The 24,849-nt window shown below is 42.5% G+C and overlaps 1 protein-coding gene across 3 annotated transcripts; it reads left to right on the plus strand.

Annotated features, from left to right (window-relative positions):
• The first annotated feature begins 387 nt into the window (after nt 1-387).
• Nucleotides 388-24,830, plus strand: ppp1r9ala (protein phosphatase 1 regulatory subunit 9A-like A). Of its 3 annotated transcripts, XM_034109416.2 has the most exons (20): nt 388-572; nt 1,100-3,149; nt 12,722-12,854; nt 14,530-14,650; nt 14,992-15,096; nt 15,836-15,971; nt 17,294-17,458; nt 17,593-17,646; nt 18,353-18,582; nt 18,738-18,834; nt 18,914-19,034; nt 19,191-19,342; nt 19,811-20,111; nt 20,188-20,245; nt 20,331-20,402; nt 20,702-20,897; nt 21,381-21,425; nt 22,297-22,413; nt 23,363-23,551; nt 23,759-24,830. In XM_034109416.2, exons 2-20 carry the CDS (start codon nt 1,263-1,265, stop codon nt 23,915-23,917), a joined length of 4,338 nt encoding a protein of 1,445 aa, XP_033965307.1. In that variant the 5' UTR covers nt 388-572; nt 1,100-1,262; the 3' UTR covers nt 23,918-24,830. The 3 variants fall into 3 exon arrangements, with proteins under 3 accessions (XP_033965307.1, XP_071063217.1, XP_033965310.1); XM_071207116.1 differs by lacking the exon at nt 21,381-21,425; XM_034109419.2 differs by lacking the exons at nt 21,381-21,425; nt 22,297-22,413.
• The last annotated feature ends 19 nt before the right edge of the window (nt 24,831-24,849 follow it).

Raw genomic sequence — 24,849 nt, forward strand, 5'->3', positions numbered from 1 at the left:
GGAACAGTAAGAACAAATTAAATAATTCTGAACCTGTGTGACAGTTAGCCAGCTTACACAATAGGAAGGAACTGAACCGGCTAAATGGAGTTCATCTGTCACTGATTGAATAATTAAAAACCGTGCTTTCCCCTATATGAAATATCAATTGTCTTCAGCAATTCCGACCGGCCCACTTCGGTACCGGCCCATCGGGATTCGTCCCGAACGTCTTTAGGTGAGCTCTAATATACAGTAAGCCCTTTCCCACGCCTTTCTCCTTCAACTCCTCCAGTCTGTGATCTGTGGAGAAAGAGAGGAGGGGAGGGGGTGGAGCTGGTGGTGGGTTACAGTTCTGGAATGTGCGCGCGCTCCCGACTCTCTCTGTTCTCGTCGGCCGCGCCGCGCAGCACAGGCGGACTCTCGTGCGCGCGCAGCCCGCGACAGGTCTGGAAGTGCAAGGAGGAGGCAGGAAAACGCTGTTGGAGCGGGGAATGATGGCGGTGAGGAAGAAGAAGGCACAAGTTTAATGCTGTAAAACGGGGACATTGTGGGCCAACTTTCGGCGTCTAACACGATGCAGCGAGTAGGAGGTGAGAGCATTACACAGTTGTTTACCTTTGTGCGGTGTTGTGTGAAGAGTTAACATTTTTAACGGCTCGTACTTGAAATGCCACAATGAATTGTTCGGAGCACTAACGCTGGGGCTGTGTTTGCCAAGTTTGACTTTGTTTCGCCTTTTATCAGTGCTGCAGCGTTACTAACATTATTAACAACGTTTAATTTAGTACAAATAAAGTATAAGTATATAGTTGGTTAAGGTAACTTTCAATTCAAAACACTTTTGGTTTAACGTTTGCTAACGCCAGTAGTCGGACAACCACTACACCGAAATGCATACAAACGGTTAATGCAAGCCAACGTACACATTCTAACGAACTAACCGTTGAAAGTTCAACCTTCATGTTCTAACCTAGTATTCACACTGTTTTGGTTTGGATACAGAAATACTTAATGATTAAGTATTAACTAATTTTAAACGACTTACGTTGCTAGGCATAGCGAGATAATGGTATCCGGTCTCTGATTAACTGATTTTACTATCCGTTTCTCTCTTTAGATGACTTCGCTGAGAGTGTTTAGTTAAGACCACTGTGCTCCAAAGAAGCTCCGCCGGACCCATGGCACCCCTTACGTAAAGCTATAGTTCACCAACAAAACAACAACAGGCTCTCCAAAACCGGCTTTTCTAATTGGGCTGCAATCACAAACAAAAGGCAAACATGATCAAAGCGGAAAGCAAAGGAGGCGAGAGGACCCTGAGGAGCGCTTCCCCTCACAGAAATGCATACAAGTCTGACTTCCACACCATTAAGTGTACTTTTGATGGGTCGAAATCCGAAGGCGACACCAAATCATATGCAAACGGCTCCAGTGACACCCGGGAGGACTCAAGAGGAAGGCCTTTTGGCAACAGAGTGAACAAGATAAAGAACATCTTCCTACAGATGGATGGTCAGCAACAGGAGTGCCAAGAGGTGAAAGTGACTCCTAAGCCTGATGTGGCCCCGGTGGCCCCAGTGGCACCTGTGTCCCCACCAAAGCTGCAACTTCCAGTCAGCCCTCCTCGAGCTAACCTCAACAGTGCCACAAGCCCAGAATCACAACATTTAGATAAAACACCCAAGGGGGAAGATGTTGAGATTGACAAAGTGGCTTTGGCAGAGAAGTTTTCTTCGACAAGAAAACTCTTTGAAAGGGGCATCAAAGAGCAGCCTGCAGCAGAAAAACAGTCACCAAGCAGGGTAGTAAATCGCTTGTCCCTTGGAAGTGCCTCTGATGAAGGGAAAAGCACGAGGAGAGTATCAGGATCATCTGAGATCATTATAAAATCAGAGCAAACGGCAACATCAACAGATAAATGTCAACTGGAGGGGAAAGTCAATGGTGATAAAAAGCATGTATCTAGAGTATCATTGAATGCAGGACCCATATCCAAAAGGTTGGACAATTACACGGTAGAGAATGACTTGGATGAGACAAACACAGCTGCTAAACAGCACAGTACCACTGAACACTTACTGTCTTCATCTCCAACAAGGGACAACTCACAGAAATCTACTTCAACTGTTAAAGATGCCACTAACTCTACCCCTGTGACTGTTGCCACTAACAAAAATACATCCCAGACGACGTGTGTCACAAACAAATCAACGGTTTTGGGGTCAAGCATGAAGCCAACAAGCCCAACTACTAATGCAGCATACAAAACAAATTCTCCAACAACTGATGCCACTCACAAACCCCTCTCACCAGAGCAAACAACCCCAGTTAGCCATGGCTTCAAACGCTCCTCATCATCCAGTGATGGATTCAGTAGGACATCTGTTGGTGGGGATGAAGGCAAGCCACATAGTTCGCCCCCAGGGGATGTTAAGCAACCTTCTCCATCAGCTGTTGGGTTTCAGAACACCAACAGGGCTAAATACCCTGAAAAAGCCAGAAGTAATGACACTGTGGTAGATAGTCCTGCCAGAGACAAGCCATCCAGCCAGACCTCAGCCCTGGACTCCAGAGGGGTGGGGGTGGTACGGGCAGAACTGGTAGTAGTTCAGAATGAGTCTTCAGAGAGTGAGGAGAATGACGATGAGAACGTTGAAGATAATGTATTTGAGGAACAGAAGGGGAAAAGCCCCAAAGACAACCTTCTAACAGACATGAAAAGAACGTCTCCACCAGAAAAACAGAACTGTAAAACTGCACGTGTCTTAGCGAGAGAAGTCTCTAAAGAGACACAAAGGATAGAAGAGACTGTGGGTGAAGGAAGAGTCTTGGAGGACAGTGGGGGAAAAGGGTTGAAAAAGGATAGACAGGAAGAAGAAGAAGATGATGATGATGATCGAGAGGAAGATGAGGAGGTCGCAGAGGAGGAGGGTGAGCTGGAGGAGCAGGTGGGCCAGAGCATCCTGGATAGAGCCTCACCAGTAGTGTACGGTATTGAGAATGCAGCATTTGTGGATGACAGAGATGTAGACCAGGTCCTCAGGGAAGAAGAGGAGGAGGATCAAATGTATGGGGATTATGACGACTGTTACGAGATGATGGGTCTGTCGGATGAGGAGGAGCCTCCCCCAAAGAGGAAAATCAACTTCTCTACAGACCCCATTCAGGTTAGTGTTATTTTATGTTGTGTTCTTTACATGTGAGCACCTACAGGCGTATTGCACACTAACTCCATCATTATAAACCACCGTCTCACTGATTCAGCAACTGACTGAACTGCAGACACAAGAGAAATTAGTGAAGGCTGAGAATGAATGCTGCTGTTGTTCATGTTGACGTCACAGCTGTTGCACTGTATCATTATCCAAGTTCAGAAAATGAAAACTATGTTATTTTTTAATCCTTGTGACCCTGAAGGCAGGTAGTTTGACAGCACCACCCATAGTATAGGAGAGAGAGAGAGAGGACTGGTTATCTTGCAACATTGTTTGTGGTATTTTTGGAAATATTGTTGACAACATAAAAGCAAGGGCAGCAGTGAGGTAGTAGAGAGACGTGAAACTTTAGACCGTGCAGTTAATAATTATTGCCTCCCGTGAGTCACTGCAGAGCATATTTTTACTCATTCAGAGTGGTTTCCCTCTGTAAGGGAATCATGTGTTGCTCTCATGAGGGACTTTTTTTTCACCACTCTACAACATGGATATGAGGAATGAGGAATATTATTATTATATATAACCATGGCTAATTCATCCTATTACAGCTGGGGAATTCCTGATTTGAGCTATTCATTCATTCTTAAATGATATGATTCTTTTGTGAAAAGCAGAAACATGGATTCTCAAGGTTCAAGGTTCTTTATTGTCAAACTAACATAGCTACAGAGTAATTATGTCGTTGGAAATCTTAGGTCACATTCTGTTTGTTTTTTGATGAGTTTCTCCAGGTTGTTGAGGATTATAAATTAGATGTCTTATATCTTTTTACAGTGGATAGTAGTCCTACAAATGAGGCGTAGAGTTGGGTGAATAACAGAATAACTTCAAAATAGTTTTGACTTTGACAATCTTTCGGTATGATTGTTGGTGCTTTCAGCTTGGGATGCTCCAAATGGTCTGTGTACATTTGGGTTCACCAATGTAAATGAATTATTGTTTTTATTCTTCCAAAACAAATGTCCTATTATTTTCATCACATCTGGGGCCTGTACTACGAAGCTGGTTCAACCTAACCTGGATATGTTTGAGTTAGCCGGTTGGCCTAATCCAAAACATACGCGCTCTCGCTAAACGGTACTACGACGCGGGTTATCAAGTGGATTGCTCAAGCCAGCCGTGTCCTATCTAGTTAGGTGCGCGTTCACATGAAAGGGGTGGCATTTGGAGCATTCGTCCAATCACAAACATGGAGAAGCGTACTGACAGCGCAGCGTCATACTTCCTGAATGAAAAGTCAACTATAATATTAGACATATGAAGAAGTTAAACTTTAAACATCCATGACTTAAACACTTTATCCAGGATAAAAGCCACATAGCTGCACCTGCAAGGTGAATACAGCTGGAAAAAGAAAAAGTGTTTGAATGCGTACATTAACAGGTTTATGATATCACTGCCCCGTCTAAAACACGAGTGGATCTGACTTTAATTACATTTGTCTCGAGTGTTTCGTCAACTTAATGTGTTGCTTAAAATAATACTTCTGCATACAGTATGTGACACTGTGAGTGTTGCACGGCCAGATATGATACATTATGAAGTGATATGCCGCGGACTGTACTTAATGCATATTATCCGGTTACTTATGTTGTGGCAGATATGTAAGTAAGCTTTCTTAACGCTAATGTTATAATAGTCAGATTGCTCTGAAGATGGGACGTGATAATCTATTAATGTTCACGTTCACACAGTCGGTGATTTTTGCCGGCCGTCTTTCCTGCAACGGCAGCTTTTCTGTATTTCCTTTCTCCTGCAATATGACTTGATCGCTTTAAACTCCGCACACTGAGCTCTGATTGGTCAGCAGGCAGTGCTTTCACTGAGTTGAGCTCTTAGCCTGCAACCTAACCTGGTCCCGACCAGGTTAGCCGCTAAGCATAAGTTACCATGGAGATCTAGCCTGCTAAAAAGAGAACCAGTTTCGTAGGACCGGAAAGCCGGAGTTTTCCCTGAATTTAGCCGGCTAAGCGAAAATCCTGCTTCGTAGTATACCCCCCTGGTGTTGCTTCATATCATGTGTTGTTATTATTGCCAGTGCATGTTTAAGGGGGGTGGTGGAGGTCATATCTCCTACAATAGATATTCTACAATCACTATATCTAAACATTTTGCTAAAGCAGGGAAAAACAAATCATCTAGTGCATTCCACATAGCTTGTGAACAGCTCAATGTTTATCCAGGCCTTAAAATGCACTGTTATCTCAGGGTGTGGACCCCCATCCCAGTTATCCCGGCAGGGGGTCCTGGGAGAGGGGACCAGAAGCTGACCTGGAGTGGACACAAACAAAAGTGCCTCTCCTCCTCCAAAGTGGAGCTATGACAGAGCTAAACACAACTTTAGAGTTGCTACAATATGTTAGACTGAGCCACCTCTTTGTAGCAGTTCACCAACTGTGAGAGGGACACTTTATGCAAAACAGATTAACTGACACAAGGTTGTAGTTATGTTTATGTGAGTTTGTATACATTTCCATTCCGAGGGCAGATTGAAAGAAACTACTGTGTACAACTTTTTAATACCGTGTCAGCATTGACCAAAGATATTCAGTTTGCTCACATGAGAGAAGAAAAAGCAGACAGTTGTCCTGGTTTGGAAGTTAAACTAGGTCATGTTCAACATACTCAAACTGTCCAATAATCCTTGTATCTCGTCTTTCCCGTTAGAAAAGTGGTCAGTGGATTAAAACAAAAAGATTATCAATTATTACCAATTAAAATGATGCTACTTATTTCTATCAGTTTGTCTATAAAGTTTGTTTATCTTTGCATTAGACCTTAACAATAATTTAAACAATTTCATTTAAAAAATGTTAGATGTGAATGTAATTTCAATAATTATCCAAATCTAGACTAATAGTCTTAATCATTATTCAAATTATTAATGTAATACTTTCAATATTACTTCTAATCATATCAGATGTGATAAGATAATATATGCAGTGACATGTAATTCTGCACTAACAATGATCACCTTGGGATTGTAAAGGATTTACGGGGTCGGGTATGCAACATGTTTACATTTAATAAAGATAGCAAGTCTGAGAAGGTCAAAGCATTCTTTTGAGTTTTTGAGCAATTCACTTTTTTAACTAATTGCATGAATGAGTGCAAGCCTGGGAACAGCTGGAAAACACACAGAAACTTGTCAAAACAATAACGTGCTTGGATTAAAACCATGGGGTCAAGGTCATGTGGTATTCGGGTTAGCCAATTAAGTCACACAAATGCCCCTCAGCCAGCCTTTCTACCTGTGGCCTGGCTAACAAAGGCCTCCTGCTAGCACTGCATCATTCTCCACAGTCTGCAAGTCAGAGCTGGCGCTGGGATGGAGCACACTTGAATCATGGCTAACTAGGAGAGAGGAAGTTCTTTGTGCCTCTGGTTCACAAAGGGATTAGGTCCCTGCGAAACCTGAGTCTTCTAAACAGAGGAGGTATCCTGCGTGGAAGAAAGGTCCTCTTTGTGAACTAAAGGAGATGTCCAGTTTCAACATGTATCACTCTTTTCAGGGTTGAAAGAGAGCTTTCTAAGGCACTCAGAATTAGTTCACAACACACGGTTTCAATAATTCCTAAAAAGTGAGAGTCTTGTGTCAAGCCAAATATTGGATGTTGAAGGTTTCTGAATGCACTTGGATTGTAGTTGTGATGAGAAAAATCTGAGTTACAGTGTTTGAAAGAGAATGAAAACGACATTGCAAGTGTTCTATACATTATGTTTTTTGTGAACATTCTTCTGCATATAAGCTAACACAGGATCAAACGTTAGGGCATTACAATGCTGCACTCCCATTGCTGCTGTGTCAGTACATACGTTTGCTCTGCTCTACCCTGTGGCTGTCTGAGCAGTATAAATATTGCACCACTGCTTACTGATTATGTCTTTGGTGTTAGTATGGAGGTAGTTTCCTTTAGTGCAAATAAAAACCAGACCTGTAATATTAGTTTGTTGAGGCATGTCCTAGAGAAGCATTGCATCACTTTTAGTTGCTTTCTTTCACTCTGAACCCTATGGTTTGGGAAAAAATAGTTATTGAATGATTAATGCTCCCTGCTTTAGGCACGTTATCCGGTTGGGAACAAAGACTGCATAGTCATTTTCAGGGTAGTAGTTATGTGGGATCGCTGAAGAGGTTGTCTTGTATCTTTTGTCATGAAACCATTTGGAACAGGAGTCAAAAACCATTTCACAATAACAGAAATGAAAATGTCTGAAGCTAGGATTTGCACCTGTTGCTTTGACCAACCCACACAGTCACAGGATGTACCTCACGCAGTTATTGGTCAAGTGAACACATCGTGCCTGCTCGAACACACAGGGTGCGGTAAAGGATTGTGGCGACTATTTTGACAGAATTATTTCAGCATTTTTTTGGTTTGCCCAATAGATAATTACTGGATAAGCAAACATGTCCTTTAGTCAACTTGGCTTCACATATGTCTGCAGTACAACTTTGTTTAGTAGCTGTAGACATTTCACTTTGTAAAATGAAGAGTCAGGTGAAGTGAAACCTCTCATACACCTGACTCTAGTCAATGTGAAGCCAGATAACATTGTGCCCTGTGGTGTCTTGAACCAGAGCTAATAGGCGTTTGCATGGCTTTGTTTGTACATGTAGTTTTTTTCTATCACCTCACTAAAGGTGGCTGGGAGTTTTGTTCAGTGTTGTAATTCAGCATTCCACCAATATAAGCTAGTGTCTGGGTAATGGGTACATAAGACATCACGTATCTACAAAATGATTCACTTCATGCTAAGCTCATTATTAAGTTCTTAAATTCAATGTGCACCCGAATGCTTATTCATGTGAATTGTAACTACAAAAAACCTCTAGCATGTGTCATTGTTAAAACAACCAGTTGCATGTTCTTGTGGTTTAGTTTGTCTTTTTGCGTTCCGTCAGCATAACTTTATTAATAATGTACAAAACTCTAATATTGTTCAATGTAAGTCAAACAAAATCCTTTCCCCAAGCCCTATTCTTAAGATATGCTGGAAAGTTAAGATTGAATTACAGCAGGACAGAATCATCTGCTCCTTTATCTGCGTTTCATGTGATAAGTCAAAAGCAAAGGGGGTGTACTCCACACATTTGGACTCTGGCCCCTATAGTCAACCCATCCCAGTGTTATGCTTTCCATTTCCTATCTCAGAAGGGTCTTCTGCTGGCCACAGGAATGTGTCTGACAAGACTCCACCCTCATCCCACCAGCAGACAGGCCCTCCTCTTGTGAGATCTGAGGTCCTTCCAGCCACCTGGGCAAGTTGGTGACTCTCCGACAAAATGGGGCAGAATACTAATGCAGTCGCCTCAAAGCTGCTCATTAACCAACTTGGCATGAGAGGATGAGTCTTGGCTGATTTGATGGCCTTAAACGCTTTCATTATGTGATTAGAGACCAACACATTAGCAGATGCTGTGTGTTTACACTCAGAGTTTGCAGCAGTTTCAGTGTTCAAGTTTCAGCAATCATTGCAGGACAAAAGTAGCCTTTGTGGGCCATTTATGCACAAACCTGTTCAACCTGTTTATGTTTACACTTCCTTGTAAATGTGATTCCATTATGTCATGGTGCTCTTCTCCGACTCATACCTTCCAGCTCCAGGTCATGCATTAAAGCTTCAAACATAAACATTGTTGTTTCAGTTACCGTCAATCATTGTGAACTGTTAATAAATGGCAATGTAATGCTTACTTACGGATATATATTGTTATTTTTTCTGTGATGTTTACACAGGATCTAAAAACATGGCCCCATGCCTTCTATCCTAATGACTCTTTATCTCCGCTAGGCCGCCCGCCACCCCCTGCCCCAGCTCGCCCTCACAGCCTGTTTAGATTGTTTGTCTTTTTGTAGGCCGGCTTCCATTCAAACTCCCCAATCCGGTGGTCAGCCCTGGTTTTGCACTGGGGAGAGATTTCTCTGGTTAGCTTTTCCTCGCAGCTGCTGACTCATTTCCCACATTGGTATTCAGTTGTGGGGGGGGAACGAGGGAAAAGATGGGAAGGGTTTCAATGTGGGTGTGGGCATGTGAGCACACGTCGAAGTACCAACCACTGCAGTTGTTGAAACTGGACAGAAAGCCCACACGTACTGCTGGGAGGGAATGGAAATATGAAGATGGCATAGCAGTCGGTTGACCCACATCACAACCTCAGTGACCGCAGTGATACTTTAGTTGGAGGGACTGGCATTAAAAGGACATGTCATATAGCTTATTCTGTGTAAACTTGACGACTTGTTAGTTCTTCTTTGGTCTTTCATTCTGGTTGGAGTCAGTTTGCCTGATCAACAGTTAAGTGTTTTGGTTATAGACAGAGGATGGTGGACCGGGCATGTGCTCAACAATAATGGAAAATGTCTGTTTAGTCTGATAACTGGCAACGTGACAGTGATGTGGGTGTTTTGTATGTAAGGCTTATTTTTTAGGGAGGGGCCAATAAAGACATTGATTTATGTCTTTCTTGCAGATAAAACCGATTGGTTGAGTGATTATCGTTCAGGAGAGAACAGAACATTGTTTGAAATAGGCCTGGGAGTCCATGGCAAAAGGAAAGTCAGACTTTAAGGACGGGGGAGGTTGAGTGGAGAAGCCAACCTGAACTGTCTCAGCTCCGTATATTCTATTAGCCTACATTGCAACCCTTAATTACAAAAGTCTCCAAAGTCTAAACTAAAAGGCATTGTTCATCCTGTAATGGAATTTCTGTCTGCTCTAGTTCTGTGAATCCATTTTGAACTGTCTAAATTAGAAATTGTATGTTCTATTTATAGGAGCGCATTGAAGCTTGTTCTTCAGAGACATGCAACAAAAGTTTCCGGATGCAGGCGGGGCAACAATGGCTTGAGTCAATTATTGGTTATTTAAAAATAGTGTTATTGCTATCATGGGTGGTGTCCTCGCCTACACCTATGGAAATAATATAAAAGAAAGTAGGAGGATTGAGATGGAGGAGGATTCTGTTGGGAAGATGGAGGGTCGAGGCCCCATGAATAGAATTCCTGCGTGCACCACCACAGAGCTGCAGTAGCGTGCATAATCCTTACGTTTCTAATCTTCTTTGGTTTGGGATGCTACATGAAAGAAGACCCTGTGTAGCAAACAGTACATCTATATCTTGTTTGCTGATAGGAAAATACAACTTGAATACATGTGTTTGAATTGAATTAGCAGTATATTGAAGAATAGATGCTGTTGTAGTAATTCACTTAAACAAATTGAACAAGAGAACTATGTGTGCTGTTTTGGGCTGAAGTCCAAAGGCTACATAGTGAGGAGGCGACAGAAAGGAGATTGTTGTTGGTTTGTTCCTCAAGTCTTGGCCGGCTTCAGGATGGAGACCTCAGACTGTTGCCTGGAATGGAAATGTGTATTGATTACATCATAAATGTGCATGTCAAATGTATTCATCAATCATAAAGACCTATAGGAAATTGTCACATCATGTTGTTCGATTGTTTTCTGTTTTGTTAAGCACAACATGGGTGCATTGAAGAAGCACAACTTCAACAATTGTCACAGGGTTCATTGTCTCTCAGGTACACAAGGTTACACACTGGACCACAACTCGGCAACTGACGGCTCAATAATTGTGAGTTGGCCATATCTGTGTGTTTTGGTGTTTGGCAAAACTAAACATCTGTAAATACTAAAAAAAGAGCTAATTGAATGACGCTCTCATATTGAATAGGAAGATTAACTGTGGATCCTTCTTTCCTTTCTACAACTCCCAACTCATATTCAGTGGCTCTAGGTCTGTTAGTACCCAACGTCAGTGCGACCTGTGCACTGATGCCAGCATTATGCCACCGCCACCATACTGATCACGACTCCCCCCAGATTAAGACTAATGATGGCCAAGCAGGGGTTTATTTTACAGACCCACTGTTGGGTTCATCCGCATAATCAGGCATTAGCCCCGGATGGAGTCTACCAAACTTTAATCTACTTTTTTTCATCAAATCTATAAACTAGTTTTCCATAATTGATCTCTCTCTGGTTCGAATCTCTTTGTTGTCGGGCTTCTTTTAGGTCTAATGTTCAAGATCCTAACTAGAGCTACAACAACTAAGAGATAGACATTTGCAACTAGTTTTTAATCCCACATTTAGGACACACATTTCCTGTGGTTGACTTCTTCAATGTGAAGTTGGCTGGTTTTAGTGAGTGGACAGTTGAGTGTGTACAGGTGTTTCACTGAGTAACCTTCCCCAGTGTGCTTCATGCTGAATATTGCAGTGCTTACTTTAGCTACTAGGCCAGGATTGTTGTTCATTTCTGTTTGGAAGAGTCAGTGGCATTTAAGATGTTACCACATGGGCAATAACCCTTAAGGTTAGTATTGAATACTGTGTTTTGTTACTGAACGTCAGGAGTTTCCCTTTTTCTTAGAATTTCTCTTTATTATATTTATATTTATTATTATTTATTATACTTTTTGACTGTGCTACTGACATCACTTGTCGCCTCAGAACATTGATCTTTGCTGCATCCACTGCTCGGCTCTCCCCAGCTGTGCCCTACTTTCCGCGCTGCTCATGTTCTGCTGTACTGTGAGCCTTATGATTCCAACCAGAAATCGGGCTCTGGGACACATCCTGTGCTTTACAAGGCCTGCCTGCAGAGTTTACAACTTAAAACTTTGATAAAGGTCCACAAGAGAAAGTCTTGGGAATGTATCTTCTGCTTTGGTCTTGTTGACACTTTAGTTATGTCTGCTCAAAAGTGTGATTGATACGTATTTTCCTAAATGATGCAAAGGGTTGCAAACAAGTGTTGACAGTGCAGTGTGTACAGTTGGGTTAGACCATTAAGCTTCATAATCTCTGGCAGACATTATTGATATATCAATAGAAACTGCTTGATGCATGGAGTGAATTTCAATACCAGTGGTTCAAATCATGACTCATATGCTCTGCTGTCTTGCTGCTGCTGCTGAACTGTGCCTGCGTACTGCGTTGGCACTCTCATTTTCCTAGTGAGGGTCCAAAGTATGAGTGTAGTTCTCCCGCCCCAACGCAATTTCTCTCAAATGAAAAGAATGTGTCCTTGTTCAGCCTGCCAAGATAATTAAGAACTCAAAAGAGAAAGAAATGTGCTTTTGGATTGTGTATGTTGAAAAATGTAACAGAATAGCAGACACACAAAAACTGATGAAAATAATGAGTTGTGCAGGTTAGTTAAAAAGACAAACCAACGCTGGCTTAAAGGGGGAATCTCGTCTGAATTAGCACTACAAGGCAATACAAGAGTCATTGAAGCCACATAAAGTAAGCAACATAAATCAAGCAGAAACATATAATAAACATTTAATAAATAACATGTTCAGTAAGCTCCTTGGGAGAGAGAACGGCCCTTTAGTCAGATATGTTCAGTATGAATAGTTTTGTACATCAGACACCTGAGCCTTTATTAGAAATTCTTGAGTGAGGTGATGCCTGCGACGACGATGAACTACTTGATAAGGATGTAAAAAGTGCTATACTTAAGCTATACACTCGATGTTTTCACCTTAACAGGTCTTCAGTACCTTTTCCAACGAGGACTATGACCGGCGGAACGATGATGTGGATCCAGTCGCAGCGTCTGCGGAGTACGAGCTGGAGAAGAGAGTGGAGAAGATGGATGTGTTCCCTGTGGAGATTGAGAAAGGTGAGTCTAGTGAAAACTGAAGTGAAGGTACATTCATAAGGGGAGAAACCTGTTTTCACCTAGCTACAAATAAGGCACATTCCTTTAACCTGTTAGCCCCAAGGTCCCCGCCAGCGGGTACTCTTTTTTTTTTTTTTTCACGACACTGTGTCTCAGGGGATCTTAATATTTAAGAACCTATTAATGTGTTATACCAGACTAACGGGAATAATCTCAGCTAACTGACGATATAAACCATTTTTACCAAAACAAAACACAAGTCTCGTAAGAAGCATCTAAATGACCCCTGAGCGAAAAATGCTAACCTATTAATGCACCGATAATCACTCCTAGCTCCCTTATTACTTATCCTAGGTGCACATCCAACACATCGTTTATGATCGCAAGGAGACACAGAATCTAACGGTGCCCACCTCAACACTGAAAGATACAAACTCGTGACGTTATCAACAAAAACGTACATCAAAACAAGTGGTGCTAGGTAGCCCACAACGCTAACATGACTTACCTTCGTCTTTGTCTGGTCTAAACTGGTCTGCAATGGCATTAAAACGATGCTGTAGTTAATCCATAGGTTAATATCCAATGTGACTGCGTCCCCTTTGAAATGTTCTGATAATCCATAAGAAATAAAACAGCTTTTCCATTGCTTGATATCAGAGCAGCAATATTTCAATATTTCAAGCTAGCGTGCGTAGAGACGCCACTTTTTTTTTTAACATGAGTGTGTGCGGGACGATTTCCCTTGGATTCTATTGGCTCTAACGGTCAGGAAGAGATGTCACACGTCAAAATCGACAAGGGGGGCCAGAGATATGGAAAATCCACCCAAATGGCCCCAGAAGAGTTTTTTATTTGCTAAATCTGTATAAAAAGGTAAAATATCACTTGTTTTGCATCAATCTTGATACAGGGTACTTATTATATGTTGTACTTTGGATTCCTAAAGTTTTTAGTCTACTAACCCATCATCCAAGGTTAGTTTTCACTATAAGTACAAAATATTTTTTGGGCGGACACTATACTTTACAGTTTTTTACCATGTTCAATCAATTTTCTTTAAAATAAAAAACATCTATATTGATTCTGACTTTTCTACATCCAACTCCCAGGTTTATCATTACTTTGAGAAAAAAGATTATTAATTTAACCCTTTTTAGAAGGGAATATATGCTCATTTGTTCTGGGAATGTCATTTTCGAGCCTGAAACCTGAAAAATAGGCTTGGGGCTTAAGAAGTAAAGGCAAACGCAGTGACATGCATTGTATAGTCAGCGGTCGTCAACAGGCGGAGAGAGGAACATTACACATATCCACAGTATTTTACTGTATATCTGTATAGTTCAATGTTAATTGACAATAAATATTGTTGTTTATGAATTGTACAGTCAGTTGTTGATTACATGCAGACGTTGATAAAGCTACAGCTACTTCAATATATATATCACACTAATTCATAAAGCAACTTAGACATTTTGATGTTCCGGACCTTTGCATGAGGAGATTTTCTCTAACTGGGCCTCTTTGAATTTTAGTTGAATACCCCTAGTCTACACAGTAACCGTTCATCTTTATACATTTTCTTTATTAAATATTTAAATGTCAAGATCATAAACATTTTTATTCCACTCTTTATACCAGCCCTATAAAATCTTTGTCATTTGTTTGCCTTCAGGAGACAATGGACTTGGCATCAGTATCATAGGAATGGGAGTGGGAGCTGACCAGGGTCTGGAGAAGCTGGGCATTTTTGTGAAAACCATAACAGAGAACGGAGCCGCTGAACATGATGGACGGTAAGTTTAAAATCACTGGTAATGTTTTCCATACAACCGGAAACATGGTCCACACACTGCATCAACACAACAGTTTTTAATATTTCGCCATCTAGGAAATGCACATTCCCCCAGGGCCCTGTAACGAACAAGACTCAAACAACCAGATTTATTTATAACCGCACAAAAACATGAGGGAAAAAGTGTGTACTTCTGTTTCCCAGGCTTTCTGAATGTGTTGTATTACCAGCTTCATTGAGACTACTGTACTGTATGGTTGTTTTGAACTATCTACTACTATTACCTCATGTGGAAACGCTGCAGAAATCCCTCCTCATAATAACTATCTTCTGTGTCTCCAGCATACAGGTGAATGACCAGATAGTGGAGGTGGATGGGACCAGTCTGGTGGGCGTCACACAACTGTTTGCTGCAACTGTCCTGAAGAACACCAAAGGCACAGTGAGGTCAGCTCAAAGCCCGTGTCCTCGCGCCTTCAAATCAACCTTATTCAAAAGATCTTAATGATGACCAGGGTCTCTTCGGTCATTAAAAACCTGGAAAAGTCATGGAAATTCAAAATGCTACTTCCAGGCCCTGGAAAAGTTATGGAAAACAATATTTTCCCCAAAGGTTTGGAAAAGTCATGGAAATGTAACTAAAGTTGCATCAAATATATTTTATCTAATCGCCGAAATAGTTATACTATAATGATAATAAATACTGTATCGCATTTAACTGACGAGGTATTTTGCTGGTGAGAGATTTTAGTTGTTTTAGCCTGTAGAAGCTAGTAAGCCTACTATTTGATTTGTTTTAGATAGGCACAACATGTTCCATGTTCAAATAAACCATTTTCAGTGGTACCGCTGAGAAAGAGTAATTAGGTAAAGGTCATGGAAATGTCATTGAAGTGTATGAACCCTGGATGACAAGACTGAGCCACTGTTAACACAATTAAAAGGGGTTTAACAGTTGAGTTGTTTAATCTCCTGACAGTCTAGAATTATTCATGTTTTTTAATTTATGTGAAATAGGCAACACACATATTGTGGCATGGAAATGATTTAGAATGAAACCCCCACACATGATAAGGACAGGGCTGAATTGCGTCTCGTCATTTGCATTTCCCAGTAGCAAGTTAGACTGCACAGACAGACGTTTTCTTTATATGGGGCACTAACACATTGTTCTCTAAAATAACAGGTTCCTGATTGGACGGGAGAAGCCAGGAGCGCAAAGCGAGGTAGCCCGCCTTATAAGTGAGACACTAGAGCAGGAGAAGCACCAGGAGCAGGAGCAACATCACCTGGACGACCCGTATGAACACTCTACAGAGGAAGTGAGTCATGAGCAGCCTTTCCGCCAGGGGGGCGTCTTGCCGTCAATTGACGCCATTATTCAGCTCGGAACACTCTGAACTCGAGCTGAGGGCGTCCAAAAAAATAAATAATCCGAGAGAAGATCGAGAGTTTTTACCTCTTGAAATGATGAAAGGGAAAAAGGACAAGGACGTCCCTCTGTTGGAGGGGCAAAGGAGTCTGGTGGGATTCTTTTCGGAGTATTGAAGATCGTTTCCCCGACATCGGCGGTGCCTGCCACAGGACAACACGGAACGTGCATGATTTGGACGCGATGAGCGGGGGGGTTCTAGTGGAGCACGCGCGCGAATTGCGAGCGGCTCCGTGGTAAACTGTGGTAAAATGACTCACTAAAAAGAGCCGGAGTTCCCATCACTAACTTAAAGAGATAGTATCTATAGGGGACAGCTCAATTCAAAATTGAGCCGCCCCGAGAGCCACCCCTTCCCCCCCCGCTCTCGGGGTGGAGGGGGGATATAGAGATAGTATCTATTGGGGACGGCTCAATTCAAAATTGAGCCGCCCTCGCAGCCCTGGTCTGGCAGAAACACTGGTCATGAGACACGAAAACGTTTCTGACTTGTCAGGATTAAGAAGTTCCCTTTTTAAATGTAGGTTTAATTGGCTGTTGTGAAGCGTCCATATATGTCGGAAAGTCATACATGTATTTGTGTATGATTAAGTGCCCAGTTAGATATATCTAAGAGTCCCAGTTGTATTAATGACATAGATGTTGATGTCGATGCTATTTTACATTTCGGACTGTCATAATTAATATTGTTCTGTTAGGACATGAACCCTGATTTAGCCCCCTTTGCCACGCCCAGTCAATTCCCTCTTAGCTCAACCAGGAAATGAGCAGCTGGCTGCGAGCAGGCCATGTGTCACCATTCTGCTGCGTTGGAAGGTGTTCAGTTCACCGCTGCCTGTCTGCCAGAGTTGTGAAATGTGTGCTTTCTGGAGTTCAAGCTGCTACAAGCACCTGTTTTTGCAATGTAAATACTTAACAGAAATGTACAGTTTCATTTTTGGGAAGAAGTAGACCTTTTTCAGTGTTTTTCCTTCAGTAAACACATTGAGTAAAGTTTTGGTGATAGTCTTGTTATCCACTTTATTATAGCCAAACTCCTGCAGTGCCTCCCTGTGAAGCAGCCCCCCAATGTTTGGTTTTGATCTATTGATTTCAATGTTCCCTTCAGACTGTGGTGAAATGTGCCACTGGGAGTGTTGTTGACACATGCTGAGCACCTTCCTGAGCATAAAGGATGTGTCATTGTTTGCTAAATGTGATGTCATGTTTCAGGAGGAGCCCTATGAGGAGGAGGAGGAGGACGGAGTGGAGGAGAGGATTTTGTGCTCCAGTTTCTCCCCAACAGAGAACGCAGAGCTGTATGAGCTGCCTGATTCAGAGGCTCTGTTTCTGCCAAGCAACATGGACAGCTCTCAGATGGTCTTCAAGTTCAAAGAGGTATCACCCACTCATGACTATCAGTCTAATGGGATTTCAATTATACATCCAAATGTCTCATTCTGTTTAAATAACGTAATATTATAAATAACATGCAATATAGGAAGTAACCAGATTTTGTTTTTGTTTCCTAGCTGCAGCTCAAACACGGCATTGTTGCAGCCGAAATAAATCAACTAAAGGAGAAGGTATGTTGAAGATTAAATCAACTTTTCCTTTTTCCTGTTGTCTGACTTTACAAGCGTTCTATGTACAGGGTGTCCGCGGGGTCTTAAAAAGTATTACAATTTGACAAATCAATTTAGCAAAAATTAAGGCTATTAAAAAGTATTAAAGGGCATTTTCCAAGGTATTGCATTTTGTAGCTTGTTTTCAATAAGTATATAAATTGTCCAAAGAGGTTGTATTCTACAGTGTGCCTGAATGTAATCATTGCGTAGGTGTGTAGTGTGATTCTGTAGTTTATTTATGGCATCCCGTTGGATTTGACGTCATCTGAACAGGACGTCGCACGCTCACTGCTTGATAGCGCGAAGGTCCGTTTACGCCGGTTGTAACAACATCGTTTTGGGGAAATGCGAGTTTGCGTCCAAATGGTTGGAAGATAAGGAGGAAGGACAATCAATACTGTATATAGTAAATGTTGCGCCAATGTAACCGGTTAAAACTCAAAGTGGCGATGAGGTCTTCAAATGTATGGAAAGGGTCTTAAAAAGGTCTTAAAAGGTATTAAATCTGCCTTCAGGATTCCTGCGTATACCCTGTATTTACAGTAGGTTGTTAAGTCAGGACAAAATCCAAGACCTTGTTCTTTGAAATGACTAATTCATACTAAACGTCAAACTGTGGCCCACTGCTCATTCAGTTTAGTAACACGCCCCCATCTCTGAACAGCTAAGGTTATCTGGGGAGGACAGATCCTTGTGGGAAGCCAGGGAGTCTGCACTGGAGCTAAAGATGGAGGAAAGCAACAACAACACCCAGAAGTTTGAGACTTACTGGCTGGAAGCCCAGAGTCTGTGTAAAGTCGTAAATGAACAATTATCTGAGACCCAGGCCCAGCAGGAGACTCTGGACAAGAAGTACAACAAGGCCAAGAAACTGCTCAAGGACTACCAGCAGAAGTGAGTTCCTCCTGACTTCCATGACTTCAGTCATTCACCCGAGTCATCGCATCACTATAATCCATCCTGGAATAGAAATGTTCAAAGATAAACACATAGATTAGACTGTGTTTACAGATTTAGGACTAATCAGCATTTCCTTGTTTCCTCCCCAGAGAGATAGACTTTGTGAAGAAAGAGGAGGAGCTGAAAAAAGTTCTAGATGACAAAGACAAGTGGTACAAGGATCAGCTGGGGAGCTTACAGAACAGGGTAAGATTGAAGAGCGTATGCACCACAACAGTGTTGCAGGAGACAGTAAAATGAGCATTGAGTGTTGTTTTGTCCACAGATATCTCTCCTGGAGTCCGGCGCAGGCGTGGAGCGTCACAGTGGTCCGGGGTCAGGAGCAGACGAGAGATTGATTGGCCCAGACCCCGTCACCAGCACACAGTCTGTTGACTCAATACCAGGTACACAGAGTTACTAGGATAAAACTTAAAACGGAAGTACACGTGTCACACTTATATTGCGTGATCTGTAACTGATTAACAAGCACCCATATCGAGCTCCAGTGACCCTGTAAATGATTAAAAGTGTGCACATTGTGTTTATGCTCTCTCCCGTAGAACAAGACTGGAGCGAGTGTGTTCCTGAGACGGAGCGCTTGGACACCAGTGCTCACAGAGCTAAGGGCCTGCTGGCTCAGAAGGCCAAACGTCAGCTGCCGTCTCGCAGCAAGCTGAAGGAGAGCCTGGCAGGGGCTTCAGGTCACGCTCAGGTCAGACGGGAACAGCTGGTAGTTAGTGATTGCTATGTTGTTTGAGCATTTGGAGTAAACAGTCCTTAGGTCAAGGTACGATGCCTGGAACCCCATCAAGGCATGTCGAGCTCTATCTTACAGGCTAAAGAAACTTCACTTGGTGTATATGAGCTGCCCTATAACAGCGAAACAGTAGGGATTTTATTCAGTGATGCTGGCTGACAATTGTACTGCTAATTATTCTGTGGCTAATTGGTCAATTAGATGAACTCTCTGTTGAGGCAAGCGAATGGCCTTAAGATACTAGCAGCTGTTCTCAAATACAATAGGGAACATACTTGAGTGTTTTGCAAAACCACAACACACCGAATGTGCGCTCATGACTCAGCAGGTCAGAACTGAAGATCAGAGCGTTCAGTTGTATAATAACATTTGATCTCCTCTTCCTTGCATTGTCCTTGTAAATAATAAGCTTTGTCCCAACAGGACTCTGAAGAAGATGAGGATCAGGAGGATCAGGAGTCTCCCAGGAGGAGGAGGTCCATCCAGGAGAGCCTGTCCCTCCCCGTGCCTGTCTGCTATCCTGGGAATGGACAGAAAGGGGATCCAGGAGAGAGAAGAGATGGCTCCAGGAGTAAGGCTGAGCTCTCACAGGGAGAGAGTGCTGAGAGCAGCGGGAGTCCTTCTTTGTCCTCTCCAAAAGACATCTCGTCCCCGCACTCCCCCTCTGGATTAATGCGGAATGTTAAGAAAAGGGAACCGAAAGGGAAAAACAAAGACTCCAAAGGTATGCGACACCAAAATGTGACGGCTGCAGCGCTTCCTGTTGCATTTTCACTCTAATTCCTTTTGTTTCATTTCAGAGGATCTAAGTGAGGGCTCCTCGGCAGGGAAACCTAAAAGGAGATTTCCAGACTTTGGGTGGGTCTCCATGGTGATCACTGTCATTTGTCTCCAGATCAGCATCTTTTCAGCACTAACTAAACATGTTCATGCTCATCAACAGAGGCCTCCGGAAGTCGGGAGGCAAAGGGAAAAAACACGACAAGGAGTTGATGAGAGTGTCTTTGGACAGCAGGTACGTAAATGTTAAATCATAATTAAATGTAAAGGTGAGAAATATCATTTGAGTAAATGTTTGGCGACATATACATATATATTTCTTTATGAATTATTCATGGTAACCAGTACAGTTAATGCCTGAATGAGTTGGTATGACTGGAATCCGTGTAAATATTGAAATACACAAAACCAGATTCCTACCTTCTTGCTGCCAAATCTTAAATCGTTTTTTCCTCCTATATTAGACTTTTAAGAGTCATTGTGTTTTAAGTCCCACGTGTGAATAACTGCATATTCCTCTTTCTCCGATGCCAGGGGATCAGCAGAGATCCTGGAGGAGTCTGGGGGAAACCTTTCTCCTGCAGACTCCATGACGTCCATCCCCACCTGCATGCCCTTCTCCTGGTTTGGAGACAAAGACCGAGACAGAGAGCCCTCGTCCTCCAGCAGCAGTCTGCCGTACGCTGCCACCGAGACCAGCAGCGAGCAGAGCCAGGACCGCAAGAACAAGGTATGTGACTATTACAGGACGTAGAGCAGAACGTTTACTAGTAACGTCGTAGATATTGACATATAATATCAATAGGGGTCACAAACTTGATCTCCTTGTCTGTCCGCCTTTATCACAATATCTTCATTAAAAGAGTAAAAGTCGTATAAACGTAACAGGATCCAGACGTGTGCCGTCATTGACTAGTTCTTCTAATTAAGCTACATTAGCAATAACTGGATCTGTTAGCCAGAGCGCTAGCACTGAAGCATTTGGTGCAAATAGTGACACCACAAACACACCCGTGGCTCTCTGCCACACAGGCTGCGGTCGCTCTGGCGTTCTTACGATGCTGTTTAATTAGTTCAAGACACGGGTTCAACCAATAAGAGAATAGTAACCTAGAGAAAAGTTTGGGTTTGGGACTCTTTGAAGTGTGGTACTTTGTGTCAGTGATTTGCTGCCTGGACGTTGACCTCACTGAACCGTGTTTCCTCTAAACAGACAAATCTCTCCTGGTCCTCTTTATTCAGTCGCTCATTAGATTTGGTACAGTATACAGATCCTTGTTTCGCCTTTTGATTTGAGATGGCTCTGTAGAGATTACTAACAAGTAGAGTTTTGAGATATGCAAGTTCTCCCCACAACACATCCTTTAAATCATTCACCGTTTCTTTGGAACTGGGTTTGTGGTTTTGTTATTAGAAAACTAAAGTGATCACATGTTTCATATATCCACTTTTTAAAAGCATTGTGGCTTGATTAATAATAATAATCTATAAGAGGAAGTAATGAAGCCAACGCTAGTTGTGTGGGCTCGTTGCTCCAGCTAATCGCAAGTTTGATCCGAGGTTTGTTGTAACATCAACACCTAACTGTTCTCACTAACTTTCGTTCCGCAACCTGATTGATAACCTGTGTGATTATTACGCTGCATTGAAAGTCAACTGCATATGAACTTGCAGATAGCTGCTGCAACAGCCTGCAGGTCGAGATCACACTCCATGTTTCCAAATGGAACACACATTGTGTCTGAAAAACAAGCCACAGTTAGAATATAATACCTCTCATGATCACATGGTTAAACCCTTAGCCTCTGCTCAAGTGGATGAAAAAACACAACCCCATACCTAACTTTCTGTATAATTAGTTGTAGTTTAGAGGTTGTGTAGTTTTGGTGGTGGATTTCTTTTTTGTATCACCTTGAATGTTGTGCTGCGAGATCACAGTCACTCTCTGCTTAACCACTTGCATTAATCCCAGTGTGAATCATTCCTTATAATCATTGTAGTCCTTGTGAAAGCTGCACTCGCTCCTCACGCCTGTCGTGTTGTAAATGTGTGCTTCTCCTAGTGAAGGACAACTGTTGTTTGCTGATGTGTTGCTTTAGTAAACGGTTCCTTGTTTCCACTTGTTCCAGAGTTTTTCAGTCATAGATGATTCTAGCGCTGCCAGTCCCAGCACAGAGCTCTCTGGGTTAGTCGCTGAACCCAATCTGTCTGGGCGCTCACACACTTTAATCTTCTCTTCCAGCGAGGTGAGTGCTCTCCTTGTTGCGCAGTCACAAAAGCCGTGTGGGACGCCTTGATGCGGCTGAAAGGGGACAGTCTCAAGCATGCTCTTTGAGCCCCCCCCCTTTCAGAGCTGCGATGAACTTGTGAATGCAGAGGGGATAGAAGAGAGCTGCATGTGTGTGTTAAAACAAGTCTCTGACTCAGCTTGTATTAAGGCAGATGTGATGTATTGGTGTTTGTACTATTTAGTTTCCTCTGTTAAACTGTCACCCAGTGCTTCGTGTCCTTTACAAGCTGTAGCCCACCACAGAACCGTGCTGCCTGCTCTGCTGCCTGCTCCGTGGTGCTTCAGCAGCAGCAGGGTCTCATATTAGACGTTCCAGTGTCTCTCTCAGTGGAACACACACACACACACACACACACACACACACACACACACACACACACACACATACACACACACACACACACACACACACACACACACATAGCCCTGCATCTGAGAATGTTTTGGGTATTTCCGCATGTTTTCAGGGTGCTGCTTTGGAAGTTCGAACAATGCACACAGCTTTGTTCAACAGAACGTGCGCTACATGTTCTTCTTGTTATGCAAATGCTCAAGTTGGCTTTACCTTATTTTTTTTAAACAGAAATACAGAACCGAGCTGCACCTCCATTAACTTGACATTTTTTCCACCTATAAAAATAATACATTGGATGAAATCTTTTCCAACGGCATTGTTAGACGACATCAACTATATATGTTTGTCTTTATAATGTTTTTGTTCCCTGTGAATGCTCAACACTGAACAACACGTGTGTCTTTAGAGTACAGCAACATATGACTTTCTGCACCCTGCACAGAAATGTCCACAATTATGTATTTGAACAAAAAGGATAAAATGGTGACGCTGTGAAGCGCGAGTGTTTTCAGGTTTCTAATATATGCCGGTATTGTCTGTGTGTCTGTAGACTCTGGACGATGAACCAATAACTACAGGGAAAGAGTATCAGTGGCAGAACCGGCCCGTCTCTGAATGGACCAATCAGCAGGTCTGTCACTGGCTGATGGGCATGAATATGGACCAATACACTCCTGAGTTCACAGCGAAGGGTGTGGACGGCCAGCAGCTCCTGAACCTGGACAGTGACAGGTTGAAGGTGAAAACACAGCAATATCAAATGAATCGCCTCTGAACTACCTGTATAATAACAGTTAAAAGACGATGGTATTTAATCGTGTTTTTAATTATATTCCATTATTATACAATGCCTCTTTGATTACAAAAGCCTTTTCAGCCTTTGACTGCCACCCTGTGGACAGAACATGGAAGCATTATTTTAAAATCTGCGCCCTTTGTCCAACAGGCACTCGGTGTGTCGAGTCAGAGCGACCGTTCGAATATGAAGAAGAAGCTGAAGGACATGCGCAAGGCCCAGGAGAAGATGGAGAAACAGAAGGAGAAGAAAGAGAAGGAGGTGCGGCGCAGCGGGAAACTTCCAGTCAGTCCGGACTCTTTCTGCTGAGCCAGCAGATCTGTTCTCTGAATGATGCAGCTCATAAAGTTCCTCTCTACCCTGTTTATTCTCCTGGTGCCGTGATGTTCCATCAGTGTGTCCTCCAACAGAACACCTGCAGGAGTGTAACCTGTCCCACTGAGACACGTCACTCTTCCTGTTCCTCCCCCATAACACACACAAACCATTCTGACTGAAACCTGGGTATGTGACCAAAAGACGATCCTAACATTTGTTACCACTAAAAAGCGAGAGGCTCTAATTATAAAGTCAGATCTAATGTAGTTGTTGAGATCACGCACACATTTACCAATGGAAGTCAAATGTATACTGCTTTTTCAGCATTTTATATTTTTGCTAGTATAACTCACCTGTTTCCATGTACTCTGCTGCAGGAACGGATATTGTACAGTACAGATAAAAGCACTATATTTGTCTTTTAAGCTTCAATGAGCGACAAGGTTTTAAATGTATAAAAAAGTTTTATACATGTGCTTATTAACTGCATATCTTTTTTTTTACTTTACCATACCATTGTACATTTTTACTATCTACATTTTTCTACTAAGTAGAATAGCTGTGGTTTTTGCTAAATGAAAAGCAGCAAACAGATCAGATATGGCCGAGGGGAGTTCTGCTTCTGTCCCCTGTGTGTGGAGGATGGTACCACGGTGCTCTGAGTAAACACACACAGCATGCAGGTCTGCTACACACACACAGCGCCGCTCCATCAGGCGGCAGGTGTGTCTACGACAAGGACTTTTGTGAGTCCAGAACTGCTTCCTTTCTTCTTCTCGCGCATGACTCCATGTTCTGTATGCAATATGGCATGTTGGACTACAAAAAAAATCATGTTTTCCACATCTTCTAAATCAGAGAAATACTTGGTACATAAAGCATCAATAAACTAATTTTCACTTTATGTGGTATCCTTGTTTTTG

Source organism: Pseudochaenichthys georgianus, chromosome 21 (genome assembly GCF_902827115.2).
Source record: "Pseudochaenichthys georgianus chromosome 21, fPseGeo1.2, whole genome shotgun sequence".
Taxonomy (NCBI): Eukaryota; Metazoa; Chordata; class Actinopteri; order Perciformes; family Channichthyidae; genus Pseudochaenichthys; species Pseudochaenichthys georgianus.

Coding starts and splice junctions, on each gene's coding strand:
- ppp1r9ala (XM_034109416.2), top strand. CDS start 1,263: ATGATCAAAGCGGAAAGCAAAGGAGGCGAGAGGACCCTGAGGAGCGCT. Junction 20,246..20,330: donor AGGAGATTTCCAGACTTTGG/GTGGGTCTCCAT, acceptor GCTCATCAACAG/AGGCCTCCGGAAGTCGGGAG. Junction 22,414..23,362: donor TAATCTTCTCTTCCAGCGAG/GTGAGTGCTCTC, acceptor GTGTGTCTGTAG/ACTCTGGACGATGAACCAAT.